The sequence below is a fragment of the Podarcis liolepis genome (genome assembly GCF_965112155.1).
Source record: "Podarcis liolepis genome assembly, chromosome: 6".
Classification (NCBI taxonomy): Eukaryota; Metazoa; Chordata; class Lepidosauria; order Squamata; family Lacertidae; genus Podarcis; species Podarcis liolepis.
Window position 1 is genome coordinate 109,186 of NC_139559.1, and position 27,657 is coordinate 136,842.

At 52.7% G+C, this 27,657-nt stretch overlaps 1 protein-coding gene and 1 long non-coding RNA gene across 3 annotated transcripts; one reads left to right on the forward strand and one right to left on the reverse strand.

The window, feature by feature from the left end:
• Nucleotides 1–770: 770 nt before the first annotated feature.
• LOC310709925 lies at nucleotides 771–17,572 on the reverse strand. 2 transcript variants are annotated; one of them, XR_014527712.1, is made up of 4 exons: nucleotides 17,534–17,572; nucleotides 17,145–17,258; nucleotides 13,473–13,522; nucleotides 771–1,222 (listed from the first exon to the last, which is right to left on the reverse strand). It is a non-coding gene; the product is annotated as an uncharacterized lncRNA (long non-coding RNA). The 2 variants fall into 2 exon arrangements; XR_014527713.1 differs by lacking the exon at nucleotides 771–1,222 and adding an exon at nucleotides 3,177–3,313.
• LOC310709920 (protein-glutamine gamma-glutamyltransferase E-like) lies at nucleotides 7,521–23,839 on the forward strand. The gene is made up of 13 exons (XM_083510045.1): nucleotides 7,521–7,660; nucleotides 9,787–9,954; nucleotides 10,112–10,348; nucleotides 10,786–10,904; nucleotides 12,533–12,661; nucleotides 12,944–13,121; nucleotides 16,420–16,555; nucleotides 16,779–16,882; nucleotides 19,487–19,732; nucleotides 20,334–20,636; nucleotides 21,329–21,486; nucleotides 21,704–21,837; nucleotides 23,566–23,839. The coding sequence occupies exons 1-13, from the start codon at nucleotides 7,654–7,656 to the stop codon at nucleotides 23,711–23,713; spliced, it is 2,067 nt and encodes a 688-aa protein (XP_083366171.1). The 5' UTR covers nucleotides 7,521–7,653; the 3' UTR covers nucleotides 23,714–23,839.
• Nucleotides 23,840–27,657: the final 3,818 nt, after the last annotated feature.

Consider the following 27,657-nt stretch of genomic DNA (forward strand, 5'->3'; position numbering starts at 1 on the left):
CCGGCGTACAGCTTCCAGGTCATGTGGCCAGCATGACTAAGCCGCTTCTGGTGAACCAGAGCAGTGCACGGAAACGCCGTTTACCTTCCCGCCAGAGTGGTACCTATTTACTTGCACTTTGATGTGCTTTTGAACTGCTAGGTTGGCAGGAGCAGGGACCGAGCAACGGGAGCTCACCCCGTCGTGGGGATTCGAACCACCGACCTTTTGATCAGCAAGTCCTAGGCTCTGTGGTTTAACCCACAGCACCACAAGCGTCCCTAATATGTACCATTCCCAAAAGAAATGGGTATTTGGGAAAAGGTTTTTAAACATTTTTTTCATCTCATCATATATCATTATCGTTATATAGCATTGTATATCATTTCCCGATACTTTTAAACTATTTTACATATCTACCACATGTGGACATCCTTCTTGAACTGTGGTGCCCAGAACTGGACACAGTATTCCAGATGTGGTCAGACCAAGGCAGTTTCAAGTTTTGCACTTATCATTTTTTCTACAAGACATCTGTTATGAAAATTGAAGTTTACTAGTGTGTGTGTAGTTAGCCTTGCCTAGGATGCAAAATAACATGGCACGGGCATTGTGGCTGCTACACACGGACAACAGGAACCTGTTTTCCCAGACCCTAATTGGCAGGAGATTGCTGAAATCATTTGGGGAAGTATGCAATAAGCAACAGTTATGTGTCAATTACACCAAGACCAATTTAAACGTATTTGGCAACTGAGCAGTTAAGCACAAATGGCAATCAAGCAGGCATCTGTTGGAGCAATTTGATAGATTTAATTAACCGGAGATTTCTTTTGCCCAAAATGGTCTTTGGAATGGTTGGAGTTTGGCGCAGTCAGTGTTTGCATTTCCCAGAGTGAAGGGTGGGGATATTGTGGTGCCGCCTCTGAGAGTTTTTGAAGTTGAGGTTATTCCTCAGATGACACGTGGGGCAGAAATCTGGGGCATTTCAGAGCCAAGACTGTTGGACGCATCACAAAGATGAGAAGCAAGTAGTTTTCTGGCCAGGGGCTCCTCTGCCATAGGAAGCCAGCTGCAGTCTCAGGAGCGACCAGCCGTGGGGCAACTTTAGCTATGTGGGTCCAGCCAGCTCTTCAGGGAGAAGATATTGAGAAAGGGAGTCGGTCCTGCTGTCCACGAGTTTGTCAGTGACAGGGGATGACTGTAGCAACAGCAGCAAGCCTTTTCTTGCTTTCCTGAAATTCTGGAGAAACAACATTTTATTACCTCACATTTTGTTATCCTTGATGAAGAGTTGCTTATCTCAGTTTGAGGCTTTGTCCAGTCAGCCTTCAAATGCTCAAGAAAGCCTGAGGTGTTTTACTGTGATTTCAGCTGGTAAATTGGTAGATTATCCTGACTTGTGAACAACTGCACCGTATATTCTAATTGCTGTTGATCTTTAACTGAAAGTGTGTCCTAAAACTCTTTCCTATATATTTTTTTTAATTTCAGCAGGGAAACTGAGGCTTAAATTGAGCTACTAGATAATTCCATTAACATTTCAACTTACAAACCCTTTCTTCATCTTCACGTTGTTAACGTGTTCTATCTCATTTTAAAGATAATTTACTAGTTTCATTATCTGGCAACAGTTTTCCAAATGGCATTTTACATTTGATTAAAACAACATGTGACTCAGGATTTTTCTCTCTTTTTTTCTAAACTTCAGTTAGATATAACTCCAAGAAATTAGAGAATAGGTTAATGACCCCTTTTTGTACTGATAGATTTGCTTTCTTACTTGCTGAACTGAGAAGAAATGTTGCATTAGGATCATACAAGCTTAGAAGAATGGCCTCACGGTCCCAATGGAGGAAGACTGGTGGGCCAAGGCTGCCCCACAGGCTGGAGATACTCTAGATCGAGAGATCCTTTTGGGAGCCAAAAGTCTCTTAACTTGCCTCAGAGGACAAGTACAACCCCGTGGAAGGTTGAAGCTTGTCTCATACATAAAGTGTACATGAATTTGGCACATAATTTAAAACAAGCGGCACCAAGACACGAAATAATGTCCCAATGGAAACGGATTGTCCTCCAAAAGCAGAAAGCGGTCCCGGAGTGCTGGTGTCAGCTGGCATCTCTGACATTGTTGAAACTGGGAAACTGAAAAGGAAATTGGTTGGCCAAATGATGCAATACAATATTTATTGGTATGAAATTCTCTTCGTCTTGAGAAAGAGAACTTCCTTGACATTTGTCTTCCCTGTAAATGATAATAAATGTTGGGTTGAAAAGTCACAAATCATTAGGGTGTTGCTAAATCAAAGGGTCTGTTTCTCCACATTACAACTTCCACGTAGACCTGATGCTCCCCTTCAACCCGTGACTGCAGAGTGAAGAGTCGTATACACAGGGTTTTGCTTTGGAAACATTTACGTGGCTTGAATTGTCACGTCACATCGGTTATGTTACATTGGCCACAGGTTCTTTGCCAGAAAAGCTTTTCCCCACAGTTTCCAACAAACGTTGCCATATGTTCAGCACTTGCCCATGAAGCGTTAGCTCTTTGTCCTTTTGCCACAGGTGGTTTTTTTTAATTGTTCAAGTACTTTTAGAGAAAATATTTCTCCAAGTTACAGATAAATTATTGAAGTTGCAAAACTGGTCACATCCTTTAAAAAACACAATTTCAAAAAAGTGTTTAACTTACCCGCGGAATACCATCGTAGGCACACCTCAGCCTCACTTGGCTGACACCGGTCTCAGGGCCAGCCTTGCACTCAGCCTGAGGTCTGCTGGCTCTTTTGCCACCGGGACCAAGTGCTCAGCTCCAATGCTAGAAGCTTCAGCAAGAGGAGCACATGGCTGATTTGTTTTAAGCACCTCAAAAGATTTGGTCTACCTGAGAGTTCTTCTTAGTTTCCCCAGTGGGAAATGAGAACCAGTGTGGTATATTAGTTAGAGTGTCAGACTGGGAGACCAGGGTTTGAATCCCCAGTTGGCCATTAAGCTTTCTGTGACCTTGGGGGCTTCTCAGCCTAAACAACCTCATGGGGTTGCGGGGATTAAATGAGAAAGGGGAGAACCAGGTACATATATCACCTTGAGCTTCTTGGAGAAACGAGGTGGGAGAGCAAGACAATGAATAAATGGACGCTGGACTAGATGAGCCATTGGCCTGATCCAGCAGGTTTGTCTTATGTACTTATCCAAGCTTCCATCCGCTGTGATCTCAAGGCAGGAGGCTTTGGGGTGAGATGTTGTCTTCATAATCATTTCGGAATCCATGTGTGTTATGTCCTCTGGACCAGACCTTCCTGATGGCAGGCAGCTCAAAAGAGGATGAAATGACCTAGAGTGGAGCAAGACCAGCAGAGGCTCTCAGGTACCCCGCATGTGGCCAGCAGCTGGGCTGAAAAAGAGGAAGGGCCAGCCAGAGGCCTGACTGTGGCTCAGCAGAGAGAGAGAGAGATCCGTCCCTCACAAACAGCCACCTTCCGTGAGCAAGCAGAGCTGAAATTTCACCATCATCAGAAGTGCTGTTTGTGTGCCCTGCTGCTGCCACTGAGAAAAACTTCCTTCTTCCCCCACCCGCCCTGGCAGCACCCAGGAAAGTCCAGTGGAGTATCTGGGTGCAGCAGGAGCCACCTCTCCCACCTGCAGGAGCCCCCTAGCTCTGTAGATGGAGAAACTTGATTCAGTTTCCACTGAAAGGGGAAGCAAACCTTGCAAGAATTCAAACACAGCTATCCTTTAAAATTTGCCCCCCCCCCCAAATGTTGGAATGCAGTTCTCCAGCCAAGTAATGTGTACTAAAATGCACATACAGTAATCAAGTGTACATAAAAGTGCATGCATTGGTGAAAACATACAAAAATCCATTATTTGGGGGGGCACTTTGCAAAGAAGTGTCTTATCAGGCAAAACCGCCTACAAACATGGGAATATTGGGAGAAAACACTGAGGGTAAGAACTGTTGGACAGTGGAGCAGACTCTCTTGGAAGGTGCTGGGCTCCATCATTGGGGGGGTTTAAGCAGAGACTCGATCACCAACTATCGGGGAGGCTTTAGTTGTGATTCCCGCATTGCAGGGATTTTGTCATGGGCCAGGAATCAGCTTCACCTGTTGAGCAGCAGCCTGAAGGAGCAGAAGGCAGAGTGACGCCACCTGCCACTGATCAGCCTTCTTGCTCCTGATGAGAACCAGCTGGCTCCAGCTTTCTTCAGCAGGGTTTCCAGCCTCAGTCAGTTGCTGGAAACAATATTTGTCGTTCTTGGCCAGACCTTGCTGCTTCTTGCCTCTTGTGTCCTTGGACTCTCTGCTTTCTTGACCCCGGACTGTCTGACCAGTGGCGTAGCGTGGGGGGTGCAGGGGGGCCCAGCCGCACTGGGCACAACATCTGGGGGTTAGGGGGCGCAAATCCATGGGTTAGGCGGTGCAAATTACTTGCCTTGCCCCGGGTGCTGACAACCCACGCTACGCCACTGTGTCTGACTACATGAACTGGGATACTTCTGACCTTAGGACTGGACTGAACCTTGCATATAGTCTCTGCCTCCAGACAAGTACCCCCTGAGACTCGGCTGGTCGGCTGGCCTCTCCTGCCACTGAGCTCTGCCATGGTTGAGCAGCACGGGGCTATGACAGGGTTGGACTAGATGACCCTTGGGACCCCACCCAACTCTATAATTCTGAGAGTTCCTGCTGCTGCTGCTGCTGCTATGACTACTATTAGAACCACTCCAGTCTGCTCTCCCTTTAGAGCCAGCGAAGCCCGTGGGCCATCAGAGCTGGGGGCAGCAAGGTTGTGGCTAAGGTGAGTTTTGAACAGGGGGTGGCCAGTCCTGGCCCACACCTTGAACCCGTGGTCCTTACAAGGAACAGGATTTCTTTGGGTCAGCTGTTTCGCAATTCAAACGGCAACCACTTGATGGTTAAAGATTTCCTCACATTGGTTAACGCACACACAGCCAACCCAATCTGCTCCTGGCCTTGTGAGCATCATCCTGGGGGTGCGTGGGCCAGTCAGCCTGTCCACCCCAGCAGGGGCTGAGCAGGAGCCAAGAACTGCGGGGTTGGCACATCCCTTCCCCAGCAGGATTGCCCCAGCAGCTCTTCCTCCCTCGCTCTTGCTCACTTGGGGCCAGATTGCTCCAGCATTTCCTCCCCATCCGACTTTCATAACTCTGTCACGCGAGTCACCCTGAAGTGGGGCAATATCTCTGGCCAAAGGGGCAGGAAGGCTCCCAAACTCCCGAGCCCCTTCATTTGGGACGGAGGTGCCAGGAGGGGGTTTCTGCTGCCCCTCCACAAGGCACAAGACCAAGAGTAGCTTGGAAACAAGGAGTTGAGCCCAGGTGGAGGTGGAGGGCCAGAGCAAGCCCAGCCCAGGACCAAGGCCAGTGTCAGGGCAGCCAAGAGTATGGGGGGGGGGGGACTCCATCAACAGGTGGGAACAACGGTACCTTCTCCTGGAGAACTGCCAGGGGAGGAGGGTGGCCAGGATCTGAGCAAACTCACTACCTGCAATAAGGTCTAGGAGAATCTCTGTTGGGGGACAGAGCACTGAGAGGGTGGCAAAAGCAATCTTTCTCCTCTTACCCCACCCCCAAGCTTGCCAACCTCACTGCCAGTAGCCACAGGCTAGCACATGCCCCCCCCACCCCACCCCACCCTAGGTGCTCCTTATCCGAGGGCAGTGGAAGGTCTGAAGATGTTGGGATTCTGTGGCAGGAATGAGCCTGTCCAGTTAACCTGATGGCAACTGGAGGGTGTGTGTGTGTGTGTGACGTCGTCCCTTGCTTGAGCCCCTCCTTGCCCCTCCCTCCAGGTAAGCGGGTGAGCCACAGTCCTGGGGAGGAGTGATCTTTTCCACACTTTTATCCCTGGCAGTCACTGGTGAACATGCAGAACTAGATGCAACAAGATTCCCTGGACAGGAAAACCATCAGCTCAGGGTGTGGCCCTTCATAATAATCTGCTTGCCGTTGGCCTCTGTTGCCACTCAGTGCTGAGGCAGCCGGAATGGAGCAACATAAAGGAGATTCTGGCTGGATCAGTCACTGTGAGGTGAGCCGGGAAATGCCAGCATTGCTTCCTCTGCCATGGCCTGGAGGACGGTGGAGCCAACAGCAGAGCCCATCTTTGCTTCTGAGCTCTGTCCGGAGAGAAGGCAGCTCCTGGGCCCCTTGCGCCAGACCCTGCCATGTGCCTCCCCAAGTGAGGCTTTCTCCATGGGCTGCAGTTCCTTGTACAGATGCCCAGTCCACAAACTGGTCAGAGGACTTGCTGTCTTGAGATGTTTGTTGGGCAAAGGGATGGCACCGCTGCATCAGAAGGAGAGGAAGAGCAGGGAAGGCTGGCCGGCCATGTGCTCCCGAGTCTTGACTCCCTGTAGAAAGAGAGCTACTTCCAGTTTCAGTGGGAAGGCCCATTAGCAGGAAGAGGGTTCCCTCTGCTTTTCCTGTGAGTGGAACTGCAACCCTGGAAGAATTGGTAGATGTATCAGCTCGTGACTCAGGGGAGTCACATCTGTCTCATGAGTAGAAACGCATATGGATAGTTGTTCCTTGCCACACAATCTTTCATGGAGGGTTTTGACATAAGGAAGCTCTTCTTAGTCACTGCCATGACAGTCACTGGGGCAAATGGCCGGATCCTGGAAGCCAGCAGGCCCCATCACAGCTCCCCTGCCTGCTTGGTCCCAGCACTGGCTGAGAGAGCAAGGGACAAATGCTCAGGAAGAGCCAGCTCTGGAGGTTCCAGCCAGGCTGTTTCATGTGTGGCAGCAAAAATAAGTTGGTGTGTGAATATGCATCAGTTGTTTAAGAAGCCTATTAACATAAGAAGCTTTGAGCCTCTCCTGCATGTGGGTTGCCCAAGAATACTGGAGAGAGGGTGGGAGGGAAAGGGACCCTTTCCGAGGTGCCTTTGGAGGGTCTCCTTCCTTGAGTGCTTTGTTGCCACAGGCCTGTCATCAGTCCTGTGCTGGGATGGGCGCATTGGAGGGAGGAGGTGGTGCGGTCCTGCTTTTGTCAGAAATGGCCTTGACTTCTCTGGTAGCAAGTTCAGGGAAGAGTTGACCTGCACACAGGCAGCTGCAGCCATCCACCACCTCCCACCCAGCAGAACTGCAGCTGGCAAAGTGTCTGACATGCAGGGAGTGCGGGGTGCAGCAAGGAATGAGCGTTAAGGAAGGAGTGCAGCTTAATGAGGTTGCACCACCGAGCTGTTCCCCAGTGGGAAATGCTGGCTTCATGGCTGCATGAGTTAAGAGATGCCCTAGTTGTAGAGAGGCCCGTGTACCTGCCCCAGAGGGCTGGCCACTTGAGGGCTTTGTGCCGAGGCCTTCCTAGAAAGACTAGGGGAAAGGTTCCTGGTGGCTGATTCAGGCCCCTTTCTTCTGACCTGGAAATGACTCCCTGCTGCAGGCACCCTTTCTGTCATCAGCCTTCCTGGAGTGAAGAGCCACCCAGAGTCACTCCTGCCTGCCCCTCCCATGGCAGGCGCACTCTGTCAGGGAAGGTTGCAGCACTGTTGGTGTGGCTTGTGAGCCTCGCCCACCTTTGGACAAAAAGGAGGAGTCTCTCCAGTGTGCTGCATATAAGGTGCTTCCAAGCCCCTTGAGAGACTCATCCTATCCCTGGGAGCTTCTCTAGAGGACCCAAAGAGCAGCAGAACAAGAGAGAGCATGGCTGGTGAGTACAAGCTGCCCTGGGCAAGGCCCCAGGATGGGCTGCCTGCAGGGCTGGGCAGGTGCGAATAAGGAAGGCTTGGCCAGCATTTCATGGACCTGTTGGGCATGCCAGCAAATCAAGGCTTTGCCTTTGCCCGCTCCTCTACCCCTCCACAGCACCAGCTAGTAATAGAATACAAGCCAGCTGGGTTCTCCTGCCTCTTCCTCTGCAGGGGGAGCCTTTGCATCTCTCGGGTGGGCTGGCCTTCCTCTAGCCACGCACCCCACCTTGCTCGGAGGGACCCAGCACACCTGCCCCCCTGCCCAGCCCTGCCCATTTCCCCCAGCCCTGTTGCTGCTGGGAGCACAGCCTGGAGGGGCTGGTGAGGGTGGTCTGCTTTCTAGAGTGGATAAAGACCTGTAGGGCAGCAAAGCAGAGCCAGCTGATCAAGGACATGGATGGGAAAGGGGACGACCCTGGGCAGGGCAGGGCTGGAGCAGAGAGGCCGATCGCCTGACGGGGGGAAAGTTAACCTCTATCCTGACCCCAAGGAATAGGCATATACCACTACATCATAAAAAGAACCCGTGCTTACAACATCTATATGCAGTTGAAAGCACATGAAAATCTAAACACAGGAATCCTCCACTAACTACAGTATTAGTTAGGTATCTGAAGAAGTGTGCATGCACACGAAAGCTCATACCTAGAACTAACTTAGTTGGTCTTTAAGGTGCTACTGGAAGGAATTTTTTTATTTTGACTATGGCAGACTACCACGGCTACCTATCTGTAACTACAGTATTATGGTGTCTGTTCCAACCTTTGGAACTCCCTCTCTAGTGATCGCTCGGTCCGTAGAGTGTGAGGCTCTTACTCTCAGGGTCATGGGTTCAGCCCCACCTTGGGCAACAGATTCCTGCAATGCAGAGGGTGGACTAGATGACCCCGGGGTGCCTTCCAACTCTACGGTTCTATGAGCCTTTGAAAGGTGGTGTCTTAATTGTCTGCACGAGCTGGGCAGCGCGGGAAAGTTTTCAGCAGGCGTCCATTGGACTTCCAGTGACAGCGCGTTCCGCCAGCTCGGGGGACCAACGAGGCTCCGGCAGTTCCGTTATGGGGCGTCCGCCGCCAAACAGCAGCTTCCCAAAGGCAAATCTTTAGTCCCCGGCGGCTGCCTCCTGGGCTGGGACCTGGGGCTGCCCTCTCCCCACCGGGACACGCTCCGCGCGCTGTCCGCCCCGTTTGAAGAGCCCTAATTACAGCGAGAGGCGGGGGCAGGGCAAGCCGGCGCTTGCGGGACGCGGCTGGGCTCTGGGCTTCGGGGCCCAGCTCCCTCGGCCCGCAGCCCAGCCCAAGCGCTCCGCACCCCGGGCCAAGGAGCGGCGGGACCCGGAGGCTTCCCAGGGCGATGCAGGACGCACGAGGGACGGTTGCACAGAGAGAGCGCGCGCAGGCTTGGCCGCATCCAGAATGTGGCCGGGCTGCCATGGCGAGAGTCTGGGCGAGTGCCCCCTCCCCGCCTTCCCTGCTTGCCCGCCCGGTCCCGTCCCAGGCGCTAGGAGAGGTCGGTCCGGAGCTGCCCAGCAAGTGCTGAGCCCTCAGATTCGTGAGTGGTTTTTGCTTAGTCACCATCCATCCACAATCCTTGACTAAATACTTTGGCACCGGAGACGACGGTTTCTGTTCTGTATACGCAACCCAACACGCGTGAATCCGCAGAAAGCGGCTGAGCTCAGCTGGCGCCAGGCCGGGACAGGCGGGCTGGTGCCCTTGCGCTGCCCTGCTCCGCAGCGGCTGCTCTTGCCGGAGTGCCGCAGCGCCGCGTGGAGGGTCTGCCCTGCCCACAACTCCGCAGCTGCTGCCACAGATCTCCTCCTCTCGCGCGGGAGATCTACAGTATTTGCACTGGTGTCAAATGCGATGAAGTCGAGCATCAAGAGCTCCGTTTCACGCGCGTTTCTCCAGCCGGTCTGAGGGAAAGGGGCGCTAGGAAAGGCGGTTCCTTGGCTCTTGGTCTTCAGGGAAAGGAGCGCCCTGTGACTGAAGGGTGCCTTCTGGGTCGCGGCGAGGGCATGACCTGTTTCGGAAAGGCGCAGGCGAGCCTCTCTGCCTCAACCTTCGTGGTCTTGTCCCCGTTTTTGCAGCTGTGCCGAAGATTGACTGGAAGCGGAAGGCCAATGGCAGCGCGCACCACACCGAGCAGTACCCCGGCACCGAGCTGGTGGTGCGACGGGCACAACCTTTCTATATCTCTCTGGCCTTCGGCGGAGCAGCGCCAGCTCCAGGCAGCCTCACGTTCACCGTCGAAACAGGTAAGCCGCCACCGAAATGCAGAGTCCGGCTGGGTGACTCCTTGGCCCTCCATGCCGAGGGGGCCACTTGGCGCAAAGGCCCCCACCCCGGAGGGCGGGCTGCCCAAGATGTGACCTCCACTATGCCCAAAGCTCACCGCCTTCCTCCTGCTGCCAGGATCGACCTCTGCCCTGCACGAGAAGACCCGCGTGGCTTTTGGCATCTCCAGCGCCGCACCCAGCGGCGGCTCCTGGGGCGCCGTCCAGGACTCTCCGGCGGCTTCGGGCTCCCTGAACATCGCCATTTCCAGCCCTGCGAGTGCCGCCATCGGGCGCTACCGGCTGGGGATCAAAACGAGCGCCGGCGCCTCCCACCTCGGCACCTTCGTGCTGCTCTTTAACCCCTGGGCGACAGGTATTTAGTTATTTATTAAATTTGTATGCCGCCCTTCATCCGTAGATCTCAAGGTGGTTTACAACATAAAAATATAAGAAACACGAAATACTTAATAAAAACAAGAGCGAAAACAAATCCAAAACACACGCCCCCCCCCAGCGACTGATGCCCCCGAACCCACCGCACCGTCCCCCCCCCCCGACGACTGCCCCCCTCGGCCCCCGGCCTTTTCTTGTGGGGACCCGAGACTCCTCCTCCTCCTTCTCCTCCCGGCTAGGTGCTTCCAGCTGCACGAAGCGGCCTCAGGGTGGCGCCGGGGGGCTTCCTGCCCCCAAGGCGCACAGGGACAGGAGGGGCCACCTGCAGCTACAGGGAGGAGGGCTGGGGGCGTCCCAAGGAGGTACTGGGGATTCCTAGTTCTTCCCCTCAGCACCGGCCGGTTCTTTCGCTCGCAGGAGACGACGTCTTCATGGGCAAGGACGCGGAGCGCAAGGAATACGTCCTCTCCGAGTTCGGCGTCGTCTTCGTGGGCAGCGCGTCCCGCATCTCCAGCTTCGGGTGGAACTTCGGCCAGGTAGGGGGAAGCCTTTGGGCGGGGGGGGGGCTGGAGCCCGGGGTGGGGAGGGGTTAGGAGAGACGCTACCGGCCCCGTCCAGAAATGCCCAGAGCAACTGGAGCTCAGCTACGCGCACACGCGCGCCCTCCAAATCCCGCCCCCCCCCTTTCTCAAAAGAAGAGAGAGAAAATGGGTCCTGGGTGTGAAACCAAAGGACCTTTCCAGCTCCTCCTCAATTCCAGGTGTGGATGGCAATGCCTCGCGTCTCCTCCCCCGCGACCAGAGCGCACTTCCTAGTCTGGCTGGACGGTCCCTGGGGGTCTTCGGGTTGCCATATTTTGAAGAGCAAAGAACAAGACACATTTGTCGACTTCTGCTTTTAGCTATGGATCAGTGGCCTAGCGTGGGGGGTGCAGGGGGGGCCGGCCGCACCGGGCGCAACATCTGGGGGTTAGGGTTAGGGGGCGCAAATCCACAGGTTAGGGGGCGCAAATTACTTGCCTTGCCCCGGGTGCTGACAACCCACGCTATGCCACTGCTATGGATCACCATGATAGGGCTGCCATACGTCTCGGTTTTCCCCCAGACACGTCCGTGAATCGGACTGTCAAAACGGTGTCTGGGAGGATTTTTCGCCAAAATGGCGAAATGTCCAGAAAACTCCGGAAGTATGGCAACTTAGGGCACTTTTTGAGGAAAATGCTGTAAAAATCCCCCAAAAGACCCAAAACTTAGTTTTTTGGGGGGAGATGATGGCTCTACCCATGAAAAAGAGGACGTGTCTTGGAAAAAGAGGACATATGGCAATCCCGGGAAGGGGGGGAGAGGGAGAAGGAGGAGCCCCTGGCCTGGGTCGTCTTAACAAGCTGAACATTCTCTGGGACAAAATAAAAAAATTCCTTCCAGTAGCACCTTAAAGACCAACTAAGTTAGTTCTTGGGATGAGCTTTCGTGTGCAAGCACACTTCTTCAGATACACAGTGTGCTTGCACACGAAAGCTCATACCAAGAACTAACTTAGTTGGTCTTTAAGGTGCTACTGGAAGGAATTTTTTTATTTTGACTATGGCAGACCAACACGGCTACCTATCTGTAACCATTCTCTGGGACAGTCTGGGTTACTCCCAAGCCTCTTCCCAAGGGAGGGAGAGGGGCAGGAAACCTTCGGAGCCACTGTGGGCCCCTCTCGCCCACCCAGGCCTTGTGAGAGATTAGCAGCCAAACCTCACAAGCACATATTTATATTAATTATTTATTTTATTAAGTTTGTATATCAGCCTTCTTCCAAAGATCACAGTTCACAACAGAAAAATACAAAATGAAAACACAAAATAAGTAAGAAAACCAAAAGCAAAACAAGCCAGTAATTCCCCCAACACATGAGAAGGTGCTAAATCCACAGAACTGTAGTGATGAGAGGCGGACTCAGACCATAGAAATGCAATTGGTAGAGAGGGCTCTGTGTGATATCATTTCCCCTCCTCTCCTGCAGAGGAAGGAACAAATTGTACCTGCTCTCTTCCTTCAACCAGTTCATAGTTGGAGTCGCTCAAAACGCAGGGGGAGCTCCAGGTCATGTGTGGAGCACTGGGTGATGCTGCCACAGGATGAAGAACCATTTCATTTGTCTTCCTCTCTGTGTTCAGTTTCAAGAGGGCATTTTGGAGATCTGCCTTGACATCCTAGACCGGAGCTTGAGCTACCGCAAGGACCCAACTGCTGACGTGCGCAGACGAAATGACCCCAAATACGTTGGGCGGGTGCTCAGCGCCATGGTAAGGAAAGCCCAGCATGAGCCAGCCTCCCACCCACCCCATGGATAGGAGCGAGTGTCCCTGAGAGGAGCCACGAGGGAGCTCTCACCTGCCTGCCTACAATTTTATGATTCTATTCACTTTGCAAAAGGATGTGGAGGTGGGATCATGGGTGGAAAGGGGAAGGCAGGCAGGCAGGCAGCCCGCTACTCCCTTCCTGCTGCTCCCTGGTCCAATCCGGCCTGTGCAAAAAAGGGGGAGCAGCTCATTGGCCTCTCTCGACTCCCCCCTCCCCCGCTGCAGGTCAACAGCAACGACGACAGAGGAGTCCTGCAAGGAAACTGGAGTGGGAATTACAGTGGTGGGGAGAGTCCAAGCAGCTGGAATGGAAGCGTGGACATCTTGAGAAAATGGAAGGACTCGGGATTTAGACCTGTCCTGTATGGGCAGTGCTGGGTCTTTGCTGGAGTGCTGACTACAGGTAGGTCTGCCTGAAACACTGGCATGCGCCACCAAGCCGCTGGGGTAAGGAATTAGCTCAAGCACCAGCTGTGGGTTTTCATGGCAGGCTCTGCTGCCTCTGGTCAGCAGCCAAACCACGGGTGGCAGGCATGCAGCAAGGATTTCGTCTGGGCAAAACCGATGGCTGAGTGCAATGGGTGCCAATGCCTTTTGCTGCAAGCAGCTTCTCTGCTGCTGCCCCCACCCCACCCCCAGAACATTCAGAGTCCCCAGGGAACCATTGTTGGATGGATTTTGTGGGAAGGATAGGATATAGGATTTCCCCCTTTCTCCCTCTTAATAAAAGAATCACATGTAAAATAGTACTTACATAAAGTCTTGCACTTGATTCCAGCAGTTACAAACAGGCAAATTCTGCTTCTAGATTACAATGCATAGTTGAGGTCAAAAATGGAATCTCCACTGGAGGAGAGACCAGACAGATGTCCATCTGCCTCAGAAGCATGGAGGAAAAGATAATGAGTTCTGAAGCAGGAGGAAGTAGAAAAAATTAAATCCCTTTGTCTTTTTCCTGCTAGAGAACTCAAGGGAAGTGCTGTCAAACAGAGCTCTGTGTCTGCAAATTACATTGCTTTTCTTTGCAATCTGTCTAACCAGAAATTTGCAGCACTGTGGTTGTTAGTCTCTAGAGTTAAGGGTAAAGGTAAAGGGACCCCTGACCATTAGGTCCAGTCACGGACGACTCTGGGGTTGCAGCGCTCATCTCGCTTTATTGGCCAAGGGAGCCGGCGTACAGCTTCCGGGTCATGTGGCCAGCAGGACTAAGCCGGTTCACTGCGACCTTCAGATCAGCAAGCCCTAGGCTCTGTGGTTTAACCCACAGCGCCACCCGCGTCCCTAATCTCTAGAGTTACTCAACCTCAACAATGCATTGTTATTTGACAACAAACCCCCACAACCAAGGGGTCACAGAAAATTCTCTAGAATATTCCAAGGGGATATTCTAAGGATATTCCAAGGGGGTCACAGGTGAAAATCGCATAAATGGGGGGGGGGCATAGCACGAGGCTAGGGGGCCACAGAGGGACGTGAGAAGGGAAGAAAAATAGGCACATATAGAATCCTGATTAGCTAGCTATCCGCTTGGTCAATGGCAAGTGGGTAAGGGAGAGGCCCACTAGGGCCTAGCACTCCTTTTTGCCACATGTGTTTTCTTGGAGCAGTCCTGGGATGTTTCTGATAGGAGAGGGCGATTGCTGATGCTCCTATTTTGACCAGTAGAGCTACCGATCCAGATCCCCCAGGTCAGGTGGGGTGGCAATGGGTAGGGCTGGGCGAACCAGAGCTGCTTGTAGCTGCCACCAGTCCTGGGCCCAGTGGCAGCCTGGGCCTGACTCTGCAAGGCACAGGGTCCAATCCACCCAGCACTGGATCAGGTAGATCAGGGTCTTCAGATGTTGCCAAGGGGCACAAGGCCTGTTGGCAGCGTCTGCTCAGCTTTGCAAGGCGCAGGGCCTAGCTGAACGGGGTCATTTGGTGCAGCTGACTTGCATCTAGTAAAGAACTATCTACTCAGAAGAAAGCTGCACTGAGTTCGGTGGGCCTTACTCTCAGGTAAGGGGGGCGCTATAGTGTTTTGTATAGGCAGCCAGGGCTCCTCCGGATGACAATATCTTTTTGCACCCGGTCAGTGAGGACCACTTGCTTTTTAAATTTCTCCCATACATGCAGGACTCCCTGTGTGCCTTTTGGACTGTATCTGCAGGTTTCCCCCTCTGTGTCAAATATCTGAGGTCAAACAAGTGTTTACTTTTTATAAGGAGGTTCTGGACTCTCCTTCCTTTCTAAGCAGAGGTTGGGTGGCCACCTGTCAGGGATGCTTGAGCTGAGATTCCTGCATTGCACAAGAAAGATGACCCTTGGGGTCCCTTCCAGCTCCATGATTCCATGCCTTTCTGCTTCAACATTTCATTATGTTCCTATCATTTGATGTAATTGTGGCAAGTGAAATGTCCAGTCCAGGGGTCACCATCACACACAGGCCTAGGAGCGGGACAGAAGGATGTGCTGCACCAGTAAATCCGGAAGCAAGGAGAAGGAGCCATAGCTGGATCCAGAGAGCCCTTTGCTCCACGGCTCCCCTTCTTCCTCGTGGCTCAGAGCGACCGGCACTTGTGCTTCTGGTCTGAGCTTTGATTCAGACTTGTGGCCCTTTCTGCCTGGGATCCTGGGCATGGAACTAGGCCGGGTATGTTTGTGTGTGTTGTGACTGGGGAGAAAAGCGTCACCCTCTCTGGATCTGCAAACTCCCCTGGTGGGGCTCTTTCCGGGCTGGTGGTCTCGGTAGTCTGATACGCTCTGCTGGGTCCCCCTGGCATTTTCAGATGTGTGAGGAGGCAGGAAAAGTGCTGGCCCTGACAAAGAGGGCAATAGGGCATGAGGCAGCCATCTATCTAGTGATGAAGTTTCAACTTTGCACCTGCCTCTCGCACCCAGCCAGTGGCGTAGCGTGGGTTCTCAGCACCCGGGGCAAGGCAAGTAATTTGCGCCCCCTAACCCGTGGATTTTAGCACTTGAGTCTCTTCCGCGCCCCCCCAGATGTTGCGCCAGGTGCGGCAGGCCCCCCTGCACCCCCCACGCTACGCCACTGCTCCCACCACAAGTCTTCAGGACAGCCATCCGAAGGCTGGCGTGGGGAGAAGATCTCTCCGCCCCACCGCCAGGCTTCGGAGCAGCCTTCCGAAGGCTGGCGGTGGGGCGGAGAGCCCTCCTCCCGCCGCCAGGCTTCGGAGCAGCCTTCTGAAGGCTGGCGGTGGGGCGGAGAGCACTCCTCGGCGGCGGGAGGAGATCTCTCTGCCCCAAGGCCAGGCTTTGGAGGAGGTCCGAGGACAGTGGGGAAGACGCGCTGCGCTTCCCCGCTGTCCCGGAGATTTCCCTATGGACTTTTGTCTAGCGAAGGGCCGGCCAAACGCGCCCCCCCCCAATGTTGCGCCCGGTGCGGCCGGCACCCCTGGCACCCCCCACGCTACGCCACTGCACCCAGCACCTTAGACCAGTCCTGGTCACAGGAGACTCCTGAGTGGGAATGGCAGCCACTGCTCTACTTCCTTCCAGTGACCGCTCCCCTTTCCATGCTTGCTCTTGCGCCAGCCCACAGGGTCAATGGCAACATCTCCCAAGGAGTGCTCACAGGCCACAGAGCCAAGAGCACCTGCCTGAGAAGTTGATGTTTCAACCAAGAGTATTCTGCAGCCATTGCCTCTGCCCCTGAGGAACAGCCTCACAAAGTTCATATTCTCTCTCTCATTCCCTCTCAGTCCTCCGATGCCTGGGAATTGCAGCACGCATGATCTCCAATTTCAATTCTGCCCACGACACCGACAAAAGCCTGACTGTGGATGAGTACTATGACAGCTCTGGGAACCCCCTGAACATTGCCTCCGACAGTGTCTGGTAACTCAGCCTGACTCTTCCCCCCACCTCACCAGCATCAGTTGCATTTCTGCACAGAGAGGCAGGGTCCTGGGTGGGTGGGTGGGTGGGTGGGTGGGTGAAAGGGATCTCTTGGTCCTTTCCTTGGCTCCCTTGGCAGGAGGAAGTTGCCGTGGTGGAAGCCACAATCTGCCCTCATCTCACTGCAAACCTTCACATCAGGCTTGTTTATTCTCTGGCCCAGGAACTTCCATGTCTGGAATGAAGGTTGGTTTGTCCGGCCGGACCTTGGCTCCCAGTTCAATGGGTGGCAAATTCTGGATGCAACTCCCCAGGAGAGGAGCACAGGTGAGAACTGGGGGGGGGGGGGCTGATTTGTGCTTTGCCTTCTTGCCACACTGTTCCCCATGGCAGAAATGCCCAGGTTTGGCGAGGGGCTAAGTGGCGGGCAGCAGAATCAAAGAACTGTAGTGTTAGAAGGGACCCAAAGGTTCTGTGTTGTTCCAGTTCAAATCACTATTTGGGACCAATTCTGATCTGCTAAATCCCAAGCTCTGTCCCCTACCCCTTGACTATAATGGGAAATCTAAAATCAGCAATAATTCCCCACCTTCATTTTTGCTGAGGTGGATGACATTTGCAGGCAAAGGATCTCCTCCAGAGTGGAATCCAAAGCCTGCCAAGCTTAATGTGGATTCGTCCAGGGGAGTTTCATCCAAGGGACCTGTGGGAATGTTCAGGGTGGCAGGAGGGGATATATTTTTTATTAATAATCTTCCTAACATGCGCTAGCAAGTTCCTTATGTAGCAGAGTTACGTTCCCCTTCTCATGCACAGCAGAAACTGGTCGCAGGCTCGTTAGAACCTCTTACTATTATGCAATTCAATCTGCCTCAGAGTGAATTGTATGTTCCAGGTAAGATCCCCTTTTAAATCCCTCTTAAAAGAATAAAGACACCAGAATCCTCTTCATAGTCAACAAAAAGTAAGTTTACTCACTTTCAGGCAGTGCATAGTATCAGTCCTCAAGGCTTATAGCAACATGTGGATTTACCCCATATCCCTGTGCTGCTGTTGGCTGAAAGCCAACAGAGCAGTTCTAGCTGGAAGCAGACAAAAGGAGAAAGAAAAAAGGGAGGGAGTGCTGCATGACTCGTCCTTTTGTTACCTGGACAGGTGAGGTCATGCCCACCTCTAGTCACATGCAAGAGGAAAGATGCTCCAGGCCAGGAGGAACAGGAAGTTTCAACTGGCTGGACCAAACATTCCCTTGCATGTCCACTCTAGCATTACAAGGAATGTTGTACATCCCACAAGACCTTTAAGGGCTATTTTTCTCACGGGAGCAAAAGAAGGTTGCTTGTTTATTTTGTGGCAGAATTGGAATAAGAGGCACCCCCTCCTGAGAGGAGGATGTCTCTGTGAAGGGCAGTGGCCCCTCCTCAGGGGCTGCCGTTGGCATTTGGGGCAGGTGGGGAGAAGCCGCCTTCCTCTCCCAGTCTTATGTGGGCAACTGGGAACCTGAGACTGGGAGCCGCCCTTGGCTAAGAAACCTGCCAAAGGTCAGACAAAGAGGTCCAGGGGCTCTCGTTTTAGGGAAGCTTGCCTTTGTTGTCTAAAAAAAAGGGGGGGAGTCACAATTTTTCTTCCCCCAGTGTTTCTGGAAGAGTCAATGCTATAGGAACAGTGATTCTCAAGGTTTCCCACCAGCTATTCTCTTTTTAAATATAATTTTGTATCATTCACTATTAAATGTTGATAGTTTTGTTTTACATGTACCGATTTTAAGGAGCCTGGCAAAGGGGCGAACAAAACCTTTTGCTGCAATGTCATCCTGGTGGGGGATTTGTGGGAGCAGTCAATGACAGAAGGAAAATGAATGAAAAATGGAATTAATTTTTAAAGAAATTTAAGCAGGGGGACCTTTTGCCCATCATATTATGAAACCTGCTGGAGTGCCGTGCACAATAATATGTATTTTTTGAAAGGAAAGATTTTGTGGAGGGCAGAACACCAAGGTTGATTTTAGGGACCAACCAGCAGCAACATTGGGAATTTGCACCAGCCGCCATTCTGCTCTCAGGCCAAGTTCAAGGCCTTGGTACTTACATATATGGTCCCTATACGGCTTGGGACCAGGTTCCTTGCAAGAGAGACCATCTTATCCCTTTGCTGCCCACAGGGCCGGATTTAGGTTTGATGAGGCCCTAAGTTACAGAAGGGAATGGGGCCCTTTATATGCCCAGCTGTCCTTTGTCAACAACAAATTGTCCAATCACATCAAAATAATTTTGAATTACCAATATACATAAAATTGATTAATTTTAATAGGTCCATACACAACACACAAACACTGTTGCTGTATGTAGGTTTTATTTTATTTGTTTTTTATCTTATATTTTGGAAATGTACATCCAGGTTGTTTTTTTCCTTTAAATTTTTTTTCGGGGGCCCAAGCTATGTAAATCTGGCACTGGCTGCCCAGTAGGTGGCTGCAGCTGGCAGGAGGTTTCTCCTGCAAGTTAAAAAAAATCTCCCCTGCCTCTCTCTCTGCTCCTTCTCTCACTCCCAAACTCACAATGCCTACGACGAAAGAAGAGGGCTTTGAGTGTGGCTGCCCTTCTTCTGTGGAGCAGCATCCCTGTTGAGATATGACAGGCAGCCATGATCTGCACTTTCTGGAAGCAGCTGAAGACATTTTTGTTCTGACGGGCTTTCCCAGCTGACTTAGTGGGTCTTTGCTATGAAAGTTTATTTTGTATGCTTTTCATTTTGTTTTAAATGTATCTGCTAGCTGGGGTTTTGTTTGCTCCCTCCCAAACTGTTTTCTTGCATGTGGCCTTGAGGCGCAGAATGCCCACTGGTTCTCTGGCAGGGGGTTGGACTCGATGGCCCTTGTGGTCTCTTCCAACTCTATGATTCTATGATTCTCCCTCCCTTTCCTTCCTGCAGGCATCTTCCAGTGCGGTCCAGCTTCGCTGACGGCCATCAAGGAAGGAGACGTCGACCTGAACTACGATTGCCCATTCGTCTATGCAGAGGTCAATGCCGACCGCGTCACCTGGACGTATGACACGAACACGGGAAAGAAAACAAAGGTCTACTCTGAGACCAAGACGATTGGCCAGAACACAAGCACCAAGGCCGTGGGCAGCTATGCCCGTCAGGATGTCACCAACAATTATAAATACCCAGAAGGTAAGGCATGCAAATTGAGACAGAAACTGGAACTGTTGAGGGATCTGGAAATGAGCACTTACCCAAGTTGTGAGGACAAGACTGGCCCATCAGGAGAGCAAAGCAGAGGGAGGCTCACATGGGTGGAGCCAGTATTTTTGTTGGGGCAGAACCTCAGTTAAATATTTTTATGGATTTACTTGATGGGGGGGGGAGATGCTCCCCTGCTGCCCCTTGGCTACACCCATGGAGGCTCAGGTGTTTCTCAGAGCATTTCCCAGAAGCTGCTTTGGGCGCCCTGTCAGCAGATTGGCCAGGGCAGGGAGGGCGGAACATGGGTGGCATTGCCCACCAATGCGTGGGAGGGAGGGCAGGCAAAGATTATCAGTCCATGCGCCACACCCAAGCCAGGCCTGAGCAAAGAGCCCCTTGGCCGGCCTGCCAGCCCTCCTGTGCCACCAGGCCTTGCACTGCTAGGATGGCTGGGAGGCTGAGGCCCCAAGAGCCCCTGGCCTGGGGAAGGAGAGGGAAGGTGCCCTTCATGCAACTGCTGGTCCCTATGGCTCCTGCACTGGGGCCTAACAGCCCCGCTGGGCTTTGCCACCTGCTGTTTCTCTTCCAGGCTCAGAGAAGGAAAGAGCCGTCTTCAAAAAGGCCAGTGAGAAGCTGAACCTGAACACGTTCAATGCCATATCTGCCAAGGGTCCGGAAGCTGTGAACCCAAACCTCTCAGGGACTCTGAAGTCCAAGAGCCCTGAGCCAAAGGTTGGTCAGGATGTTGACTTGGTCTTCACCCTGAAGAACCTTGCCTCCAAGGCCAGGAGCCTGACGGCCAAGATGACCGCCTGGTCCATCGTCTACAATGGGAAGCCCATCCATGAAGTCTGGAAGGACTCTCTCGCAGTGACTCTGGGCCCGCAAGAAGGTAAGCCTTTTGTGGGCTCCCCACAGCAAGGGGGCAGCCTCCAATGCCCCCTCTTCCTCCTCCTTTGCCCACAAGCCACAGTTGGGCCTTCTGGAGAAGCCCCACTCAGGTGGGGGTGGTGGCAGAGGCACCTCTCATAGGTCTCCCTCTTGGCTTGCTGGGGTGGGGGATGGCGAGTTCCAGCAACCTCCTCAGATCTTGGGGTGCAAGGAACTCCCACTGCTGGTGTGTGCTGAGCTCTGTGCTTGGCCTGCCCATTTTTCCACTTGCTCTACCCCAAGAGATGGGGGGCTCCCCTTTTTGCACCCATGGGCAATGTTGGGGGGCAAGGGACACGGAAGAGGGGGATCATTGCTCCCCATATCTGCCCCCAGCTAGCCAGGTTCCTGCCTTGGCAGCCCCTGACTGTTCTCCACCAAGGGCTATGGGACTCACCTTCCCCTGAAGAAAGGGCAACGTTTTGGGGTTCTTCCTGGCATCCGAGGGGGATTTTGAGCACCGCAAGAGGTTCCTCTGCACCGGCCGCTGAGCCACAAGGTGTTGCAGCTATGATGCAGTGCATGTGCATGAGGCAGGGTGCCAAATTAGGTCTTCCATGGGTGCTGCTGAACTATGGAAGACCAAAGTCTGCCCCTGCCGGCTTGCGTGACCCACATCTCATGGAAGGCCCTTTGGTTACTTGTCACTTTCAGAGAAAAAGTTTCCTCTCAAGATCTCATACGCTGAGTACCAGCAACACCTGACACCAGACAACATGATTCGAGCCACAGCCTTGTGCCAACTCTCAGAGGGAACCGAAGCCGTGGTGGAAGGAGACATCACGCTGAGCAACCCCTCCGTCACCTTGAAAGTAAGCCTTCCTCAGCTGCCTCTGTGCCCAGGAGAGGCTCCTGAGTGCCTCCCTGCCTTGATGCCCACAGAATTGCCCCTCAAGTTTCTCTCTCTGCTTGCTAGGCGGTGCTTGGCCCTCCCAGGCATGTCTTTGGAGGCCTGTGCCCTCCTGGCTTTGCCCCCTGGCCGGCCTGGGGAGTGGCCATCCTACTCAATGGGGGCTTTTCTCTGGGCAGGTGCTGGGACAGGCGAAAGTGGACCAGCCGCTGAAGGTGGAGGTGGTCTTCACCAACCCTCTCAATGAAGAAGTGAAGGACTGTGTGCTGCAGGCAGAGGGCAGTGACTTGCTGGCAGAGAAGCTCAAGCTGGAGTAAGTGCCTGGGACATCCAGACAGGTGGGGTGCCGTGTCCCCTCCCCAGGACTGGGGGTGGCTGCTGGGGTGCTCCCTTGTGGTGCTCCCACCTCCCAGTTCCTCAGCTGCACTTCCAGAGCAGGCAAAGTCGGGGCTCCAGTCTCCCTGGGGGGGGGGTCTGGAAAGGGGTGCCCAGAAGGGGCTCCTGTGTCTTCCTGGCCATGTGGGGCTTCCTTTGCTCACTACCCAAAAGAGTCACAGCCCACTTTTCTATCACCTTCCAAGGCAACTTTTCTATGTGTACCAGGAATTGTCAGTGACAGAGGCTGGGGCCCCTTTTGCTTCAGAGGTGTCTTTTAATAGTTGAGAAATTGCTTCAGGGAATCGAGAGTGTGTGAGTGTGTGTGTGTGTGAGTGTGTGTGTGTGTGTGTGTGTGTGTGTGTGAGAGAGAGAGAGAGAGAGAGAGAGAGAGAGAGAGAGAGAGATGTGCACAGGCAGCCTCTGCTGCAGACATGAGTTTCAGCCACCCTTTAGAAATGTTTGCCCCCAGCACCCCACTGCTCAAACTGCTCATTTGTACCCCCCCCCGGCTTGCCCACCACCCCAGGCAGTGCTTAGCACTGGTGCTGTCACTCACCCCACCTGGTGGCAGCTGTGTGGGGCTGGGTGTCCCCACTGCCTTTCAACACTCCAGCCAGGAACTGGCAAAGGCAGAGCTGGGCTGCTGCTTCTTTGGCACATCCAAAGTCAGGAGGAGGCTGGGCAGCCAATGGGGACAAACTACTCTGAGGAAGAAAAGTCATCTTAGAAGAAAGACTTCAAGGAGGACCCTTCTAGAGAGGAATTGGGACACTGGGTCCCTGCTTCCTAATGAGCAAGCTTTGATGGGATGTGGAAGTATTTTGTGGGGAGAGGGACCCGTGCTCCAAACTGAAGGTCCCACAAGCCACTTGTGTGCTCAGCTGGGCCCAGGCTGGCTCCTCACCTGGCTGGCGTGGATGTGGGAGCTCATGGCTACCTTCAGCCTGAGCTGCTTAACTGGGGAACATTTAGTTTGACCCTCAAATCAGAAGAAGGATAAATTCCCAGGCATACGCCCCCCCAATACCCTTCCTGCCATCTGCTGCCACTGCCACAAGGTGATGGGGCGAGGGAGGGGCCGTCCAGAGCTGCTCTTCCGAGGGTGGTCTGAGAGGGAGGTGAGGAGTAATGGGAGACTGCTCAGCACCCACTGCCCCCCCCCCGAGTGGGTCCATCATGCTCAGCCTAGGGCTGCCATCCATCGTTTCTCCAGGCTCAGAGTCCCCCCACTGCCTGCACCTCAGACTGCACCTTCTGGTCCACCTGAATGATCATGGCATGTCCAGCCTGGACCCCGTTAGCCCCAACCCCCCTGCTCTGGTCCCTTTGGCAGCTGCCCTCCCAGCCGTGGGTCCTTCTGCAGGGGAAGCACCTGCTTCTGCCACTGTTCCCCCCCCCCAACTCAGAGTTATTGTGCTTGATCTAATTAGTAGTGAAAAGCAAATGAAGCCGCAGCCTGGCCTGCGCATGGGAACCCAGGAGCGAGAGGGAGACTCCGCCTGGTGGGCAGGGCCTGGGAGAGCCTCTGGCTTGGCGGCTGCTGCTGCTGCAGAAGCCAGCCCTGGAGTCCTGAAGGGCAGAGGAGGGCCAGGCAGCCCCCATGCCAGGCCCACAGCTCCTCCTGAGCACCAGCTGACTGGATCCTTTTGCTCCTTGTTTGCAGCGCGCCACCCCTGCAGGCCAAGCAGAGCACCCGCCTCGAGTTTGAGGTCAAGCCCAGCAAGAGTGGGACGAAGCAGCTGCTGGTTAATTTCTCCTGTGACAAATTTCAAGACATCAAAGCCTTTGAGCCCATTAATGTCTCTGCCTGAGCATGACTAGCCATGTAGCAGCCTGCCAGGAGGATGGAGCCAAGCAGTGGAATGGGGAGCCTGAGCACAGCGGGGCCTCAGCCCCATTGTTTCCATGTGCATTTTAATAAAAGTTTTCTTCTTATATCTCCACTGTGTGACGTCCTCTTCTTCTGGCTGGCGCGTGCCTTTGAGAACCCCCCAAAACCCGACACATTAGTTGTGAGACCTTAACCCCTTTGGTATCTCCCAACTCTGTGGCTCTCTGATTCTATGACATTTTGACTCTTGGGACACCACGGCCTGCCGACCCAGCGGCAGAAACAGGAGATGAAAAGCAGCCCCCATGCAATCAACAGGACTCGGGGGGGGGGGGTTCCAGCCTCTATGCAGGAAGGGGGCGCTGGAACCTGGCAAGGAAAGTCCCCTGTGGGGCAGCGAAGCCCTGCCAGGGACCGTCATGGTTGAAGCAGTAGCGGCCATTCCTTCACCAACCATCCATCTCCTTCATGTGTGTGTAATCCTTGGACCCCCAATAACTGCCCAGAGCAGAGGACACCAAAGGGGGGTGGTCCCATCCTTGGCTGCAACATTAAAAGCACAGGGATTAGGCTATGAAACCTTGTTTTGAGCAAGTCCATCTATCAACTCAACTGGCTCTCCCTTTCTTACCCTGATTAACAAAGTCAACAACCTGGGAAGTAAGTTTAAAATATAATTTACTTATTATCATGCATTGGTTCACAGCAATGGCAGGAGTAAAAATTATGCAGGCAAAATACCTCTGAGATTTTATGGCCTTCAAACTCCTGCCTTAAACCAATCGCCCAGCACACTTCCAGCAGAGTTGTAAACATGCAGCTTTTGCAAGCGGATTTGCCCTGATGGATAAACAGCTCAAGACGCAAGAGCAGTCCAAGCAATAGCTCTTTATTGCCCGTATTAAGCATCATTGTTGAAATATATACAGAAAGTCCATTTATGGCTGCTGGTCCCAACAGTGGAACATCTCACTTAGCATACTATGGCATACAGCAGTAGTCTAAGGAGAAACTCCAGGTATAGGGTGGTATATAAACTCAATAAATAATAAAATAATAAAAAGCACAGTTTTTCAAGGCTATTTTTCCAGATGCTGCAAGCTGACAATGATATCATTCTTATATTGCAGCAGTGTAACCATTCTGGTTTTTCTGGCCAGCATCTGAAAGTTGCATCACATACAGAACAGAAACTCACTCAGTTGTCTGTAAAACAAATGATCAATCCCCCAACAATATTTACCTTCACAGTACAGTCAAACCTCGGTTACAGTCAAACGTAATCCATTCCGGAAGACAGTTTGACTTCCGAAACGTTCAACAACCAAGGATCAAAGGGTGGCCAGCAAAGTCAATGGAGATAAAAGAAAAAAACTCCACAGAAGCTGTTCGGCTTCCGAAAATTGTTCAAATACCGGAGCAGTTATTTCTGGGTTTTCGGTGTTCGGGAGCCAAAATGTTCCAAAACAGAGGCGTTTGGGAGCCGAGCTTGGCTGTATAACCAGTTTCTGGCATCTGCCTGCAGTGGAGCAGGCAAAGGGAACGTCTGCCCTCTTGGCTGGCCAAAGGGAGAGAGAGGAGCAGGAAGAAGCAGGAGGCCCCCAGGGGAGGAGGGGAAATGACATCACACAGAGTCCTCTCTACCAATTGCATTTTGATGGTCTTGGTCCTTAGCAGTCAGCTGAAGTCTTAGCCCCTTCTCCTGCTAGCTAGCAAGAACCTGCACTTTTTAGGTTGGACTGCCAACCTAACCCTAACCCTCAGATTCAGGTAGGTAGTCGTGTTGGTCTGACGCAGTCAAAATAAATTAAAAAATTGTCCAGTAGCACCTTAGTGACCAACTAAGTTTGTACATGCACACATAAACTTCTACCCAGAACAAACTTAGTTGGTCTCTAAGGTGCTACTGGCAACAGTACTGCTCTGTGATCTTAGCCCCTTCTCATGCTAACTAGCAAGAATAGGCTTTTGTTTTGTTTGGCTGCTAATCACCCACACTTTTTCAGCTGAGGCAAGCAGCCCTGTGCCCCAGCACACCCTCTTCTGTTCCCCATCTGCAGCTGGGCCAGGCAGGCTGCAGTGGGGTTCTCTTTCTGGCTCAGGCGTCCTGCTGGCCCCCTGCATGTTCAGCAGTTTCCCAATGAGCCGCCTTGGGCAGGTGTGGCAAGGAGATTTGCTCTGTGGGTGGCCCAGGCAGGGAAGCGCCACTGGATCCCCTTGGCTGCGCTGGCCTCCATCAGGGCAGCTCTGGCAGAGCAGCTCCCCAAGGAAAGATGCGTGGTGGCCCTCCGTGGCACCCTGAGCCCCAATGGATCTGTGTCCCACTGCCCCAGTCCAAGACTCTCACCTCTGCCTTTGCCTGCAGAGGAATAAAAGCCAGGGGTGAAATGCCCCAAGCCAGGGACTGTGCAAGAAGGAAGACGGCCAAGACTAATCCTTGTCAGCTCCTCTCCCCCTTCCTCTCAGTGAGGCCCAGTGGCTTTGGGGGAAGGGCATCTCTGAGGATTTGCCTTCCAGCTCTCGTGATGCTCAAAAGAAAAATCCTCACTGGGGCACCTGCCTCCCCCTCACCTGCAGTTATGAGGCTGGGATTGGCAGTCCAGAGGGGAACACCAAAGTAGGACCAAAAGCAGAAAAAAGACAAAACTTCTCCCATTGGGAAGCTGGCAGTAAAGTTAAGTTTCCCCAGAAAAATTGCAGAATGAAGGAGAATAACAGAACCCTGAAAACAGAAGCTGCAGAGGGATAACCCTTGGCATGAGAGTTTCTCAATGCTCCTTGTTGTGGTTCTGGTTCATACATAAACTACTTATGCTGCAAATTACCATCATTAATGGAATTGATCTGTGCAAGACCGAGGTTGCCTAAGGCAAAACACCTGCCTGTCCCTGTAATTTGCAGGCGCCCCAAATGTGGTTTGAGCATCATGCTCCCCTTCCAGTTTGTTTTCTTGCTCTCTGGCTCCCTGGTTTCCAAGATGCCTGGTGAGGCCAGAAAGCAGAGGTTATTCCTCATTCCGCTTTCTCCTGGAGGGGTTTCTGAGTCCAAGCTGTATTTCATAGGAGTACAACGAAGACAGGAGATGGGACAGGACTGCAAATGTGGAAAGGGTGTTTAGGCAGGAACCCCTTTGTGGTTGAATGTTAGATAAACTGAGCATTTCACTAGTGGTGCGCTGGACCAGTCTTTCTGAAAACATGCCCTGTGGGAGATGCAGCAGAAATCTTGGGTGACAAAATATAGTGAAATAGCTCTAAGCACATGGTCTGAGCTGATTGTGAGCAAGCTCTGTCCCATTCTATCTCAGTGAGTTCTCATGACTGAACAAAGGAGGAAACTTCCTTCCAGGTGAGGGGGGTGAGCTAGATGAGTCTAGGAATACAATTCTCTGGTCTTAACCATTTCATGCATTGTGCACTAAGCTTGACTCCAATTTCCCACAACTTGCTCAGGGTGGTTGAAACAAAGACTGAGGAACTCTCCAAACTGAGAGGATGTTCACAATAACAGCTTGGCATGCCGTGAGGTCATCCCTCCTCCTGGCTACACTGAAGCACAGAGCAGTTGTTTGCACCAGAGAGGGGGTGGGGTGGGGATGTCTTTACCCAATGAAGCACATGACCCTTTTGGACACCCCCCATCCCCTTCCATCTTTGCCTGCGCCACTGCTGTTCATGTCACCACTTGCTCCTCATCCAGTTTCCTAATTGGACAGAACTGGTTTGAGAGAAAATGCATCAAAGAGCAGGATTTGCCAGGAACCTACAGAATTGATACAGCTTGTGGCAAACAGCGCATGGATGCAGCTTCGGAAATGAAGTAGGAATGGGGAGGAAAGGGATCCATGCGCCATTCAATGCAAACAAGTTTTTCTTTTTTTAAAATAGATGTTATTAAAGTCTGAAAACAAATTCAAAGGTCAAC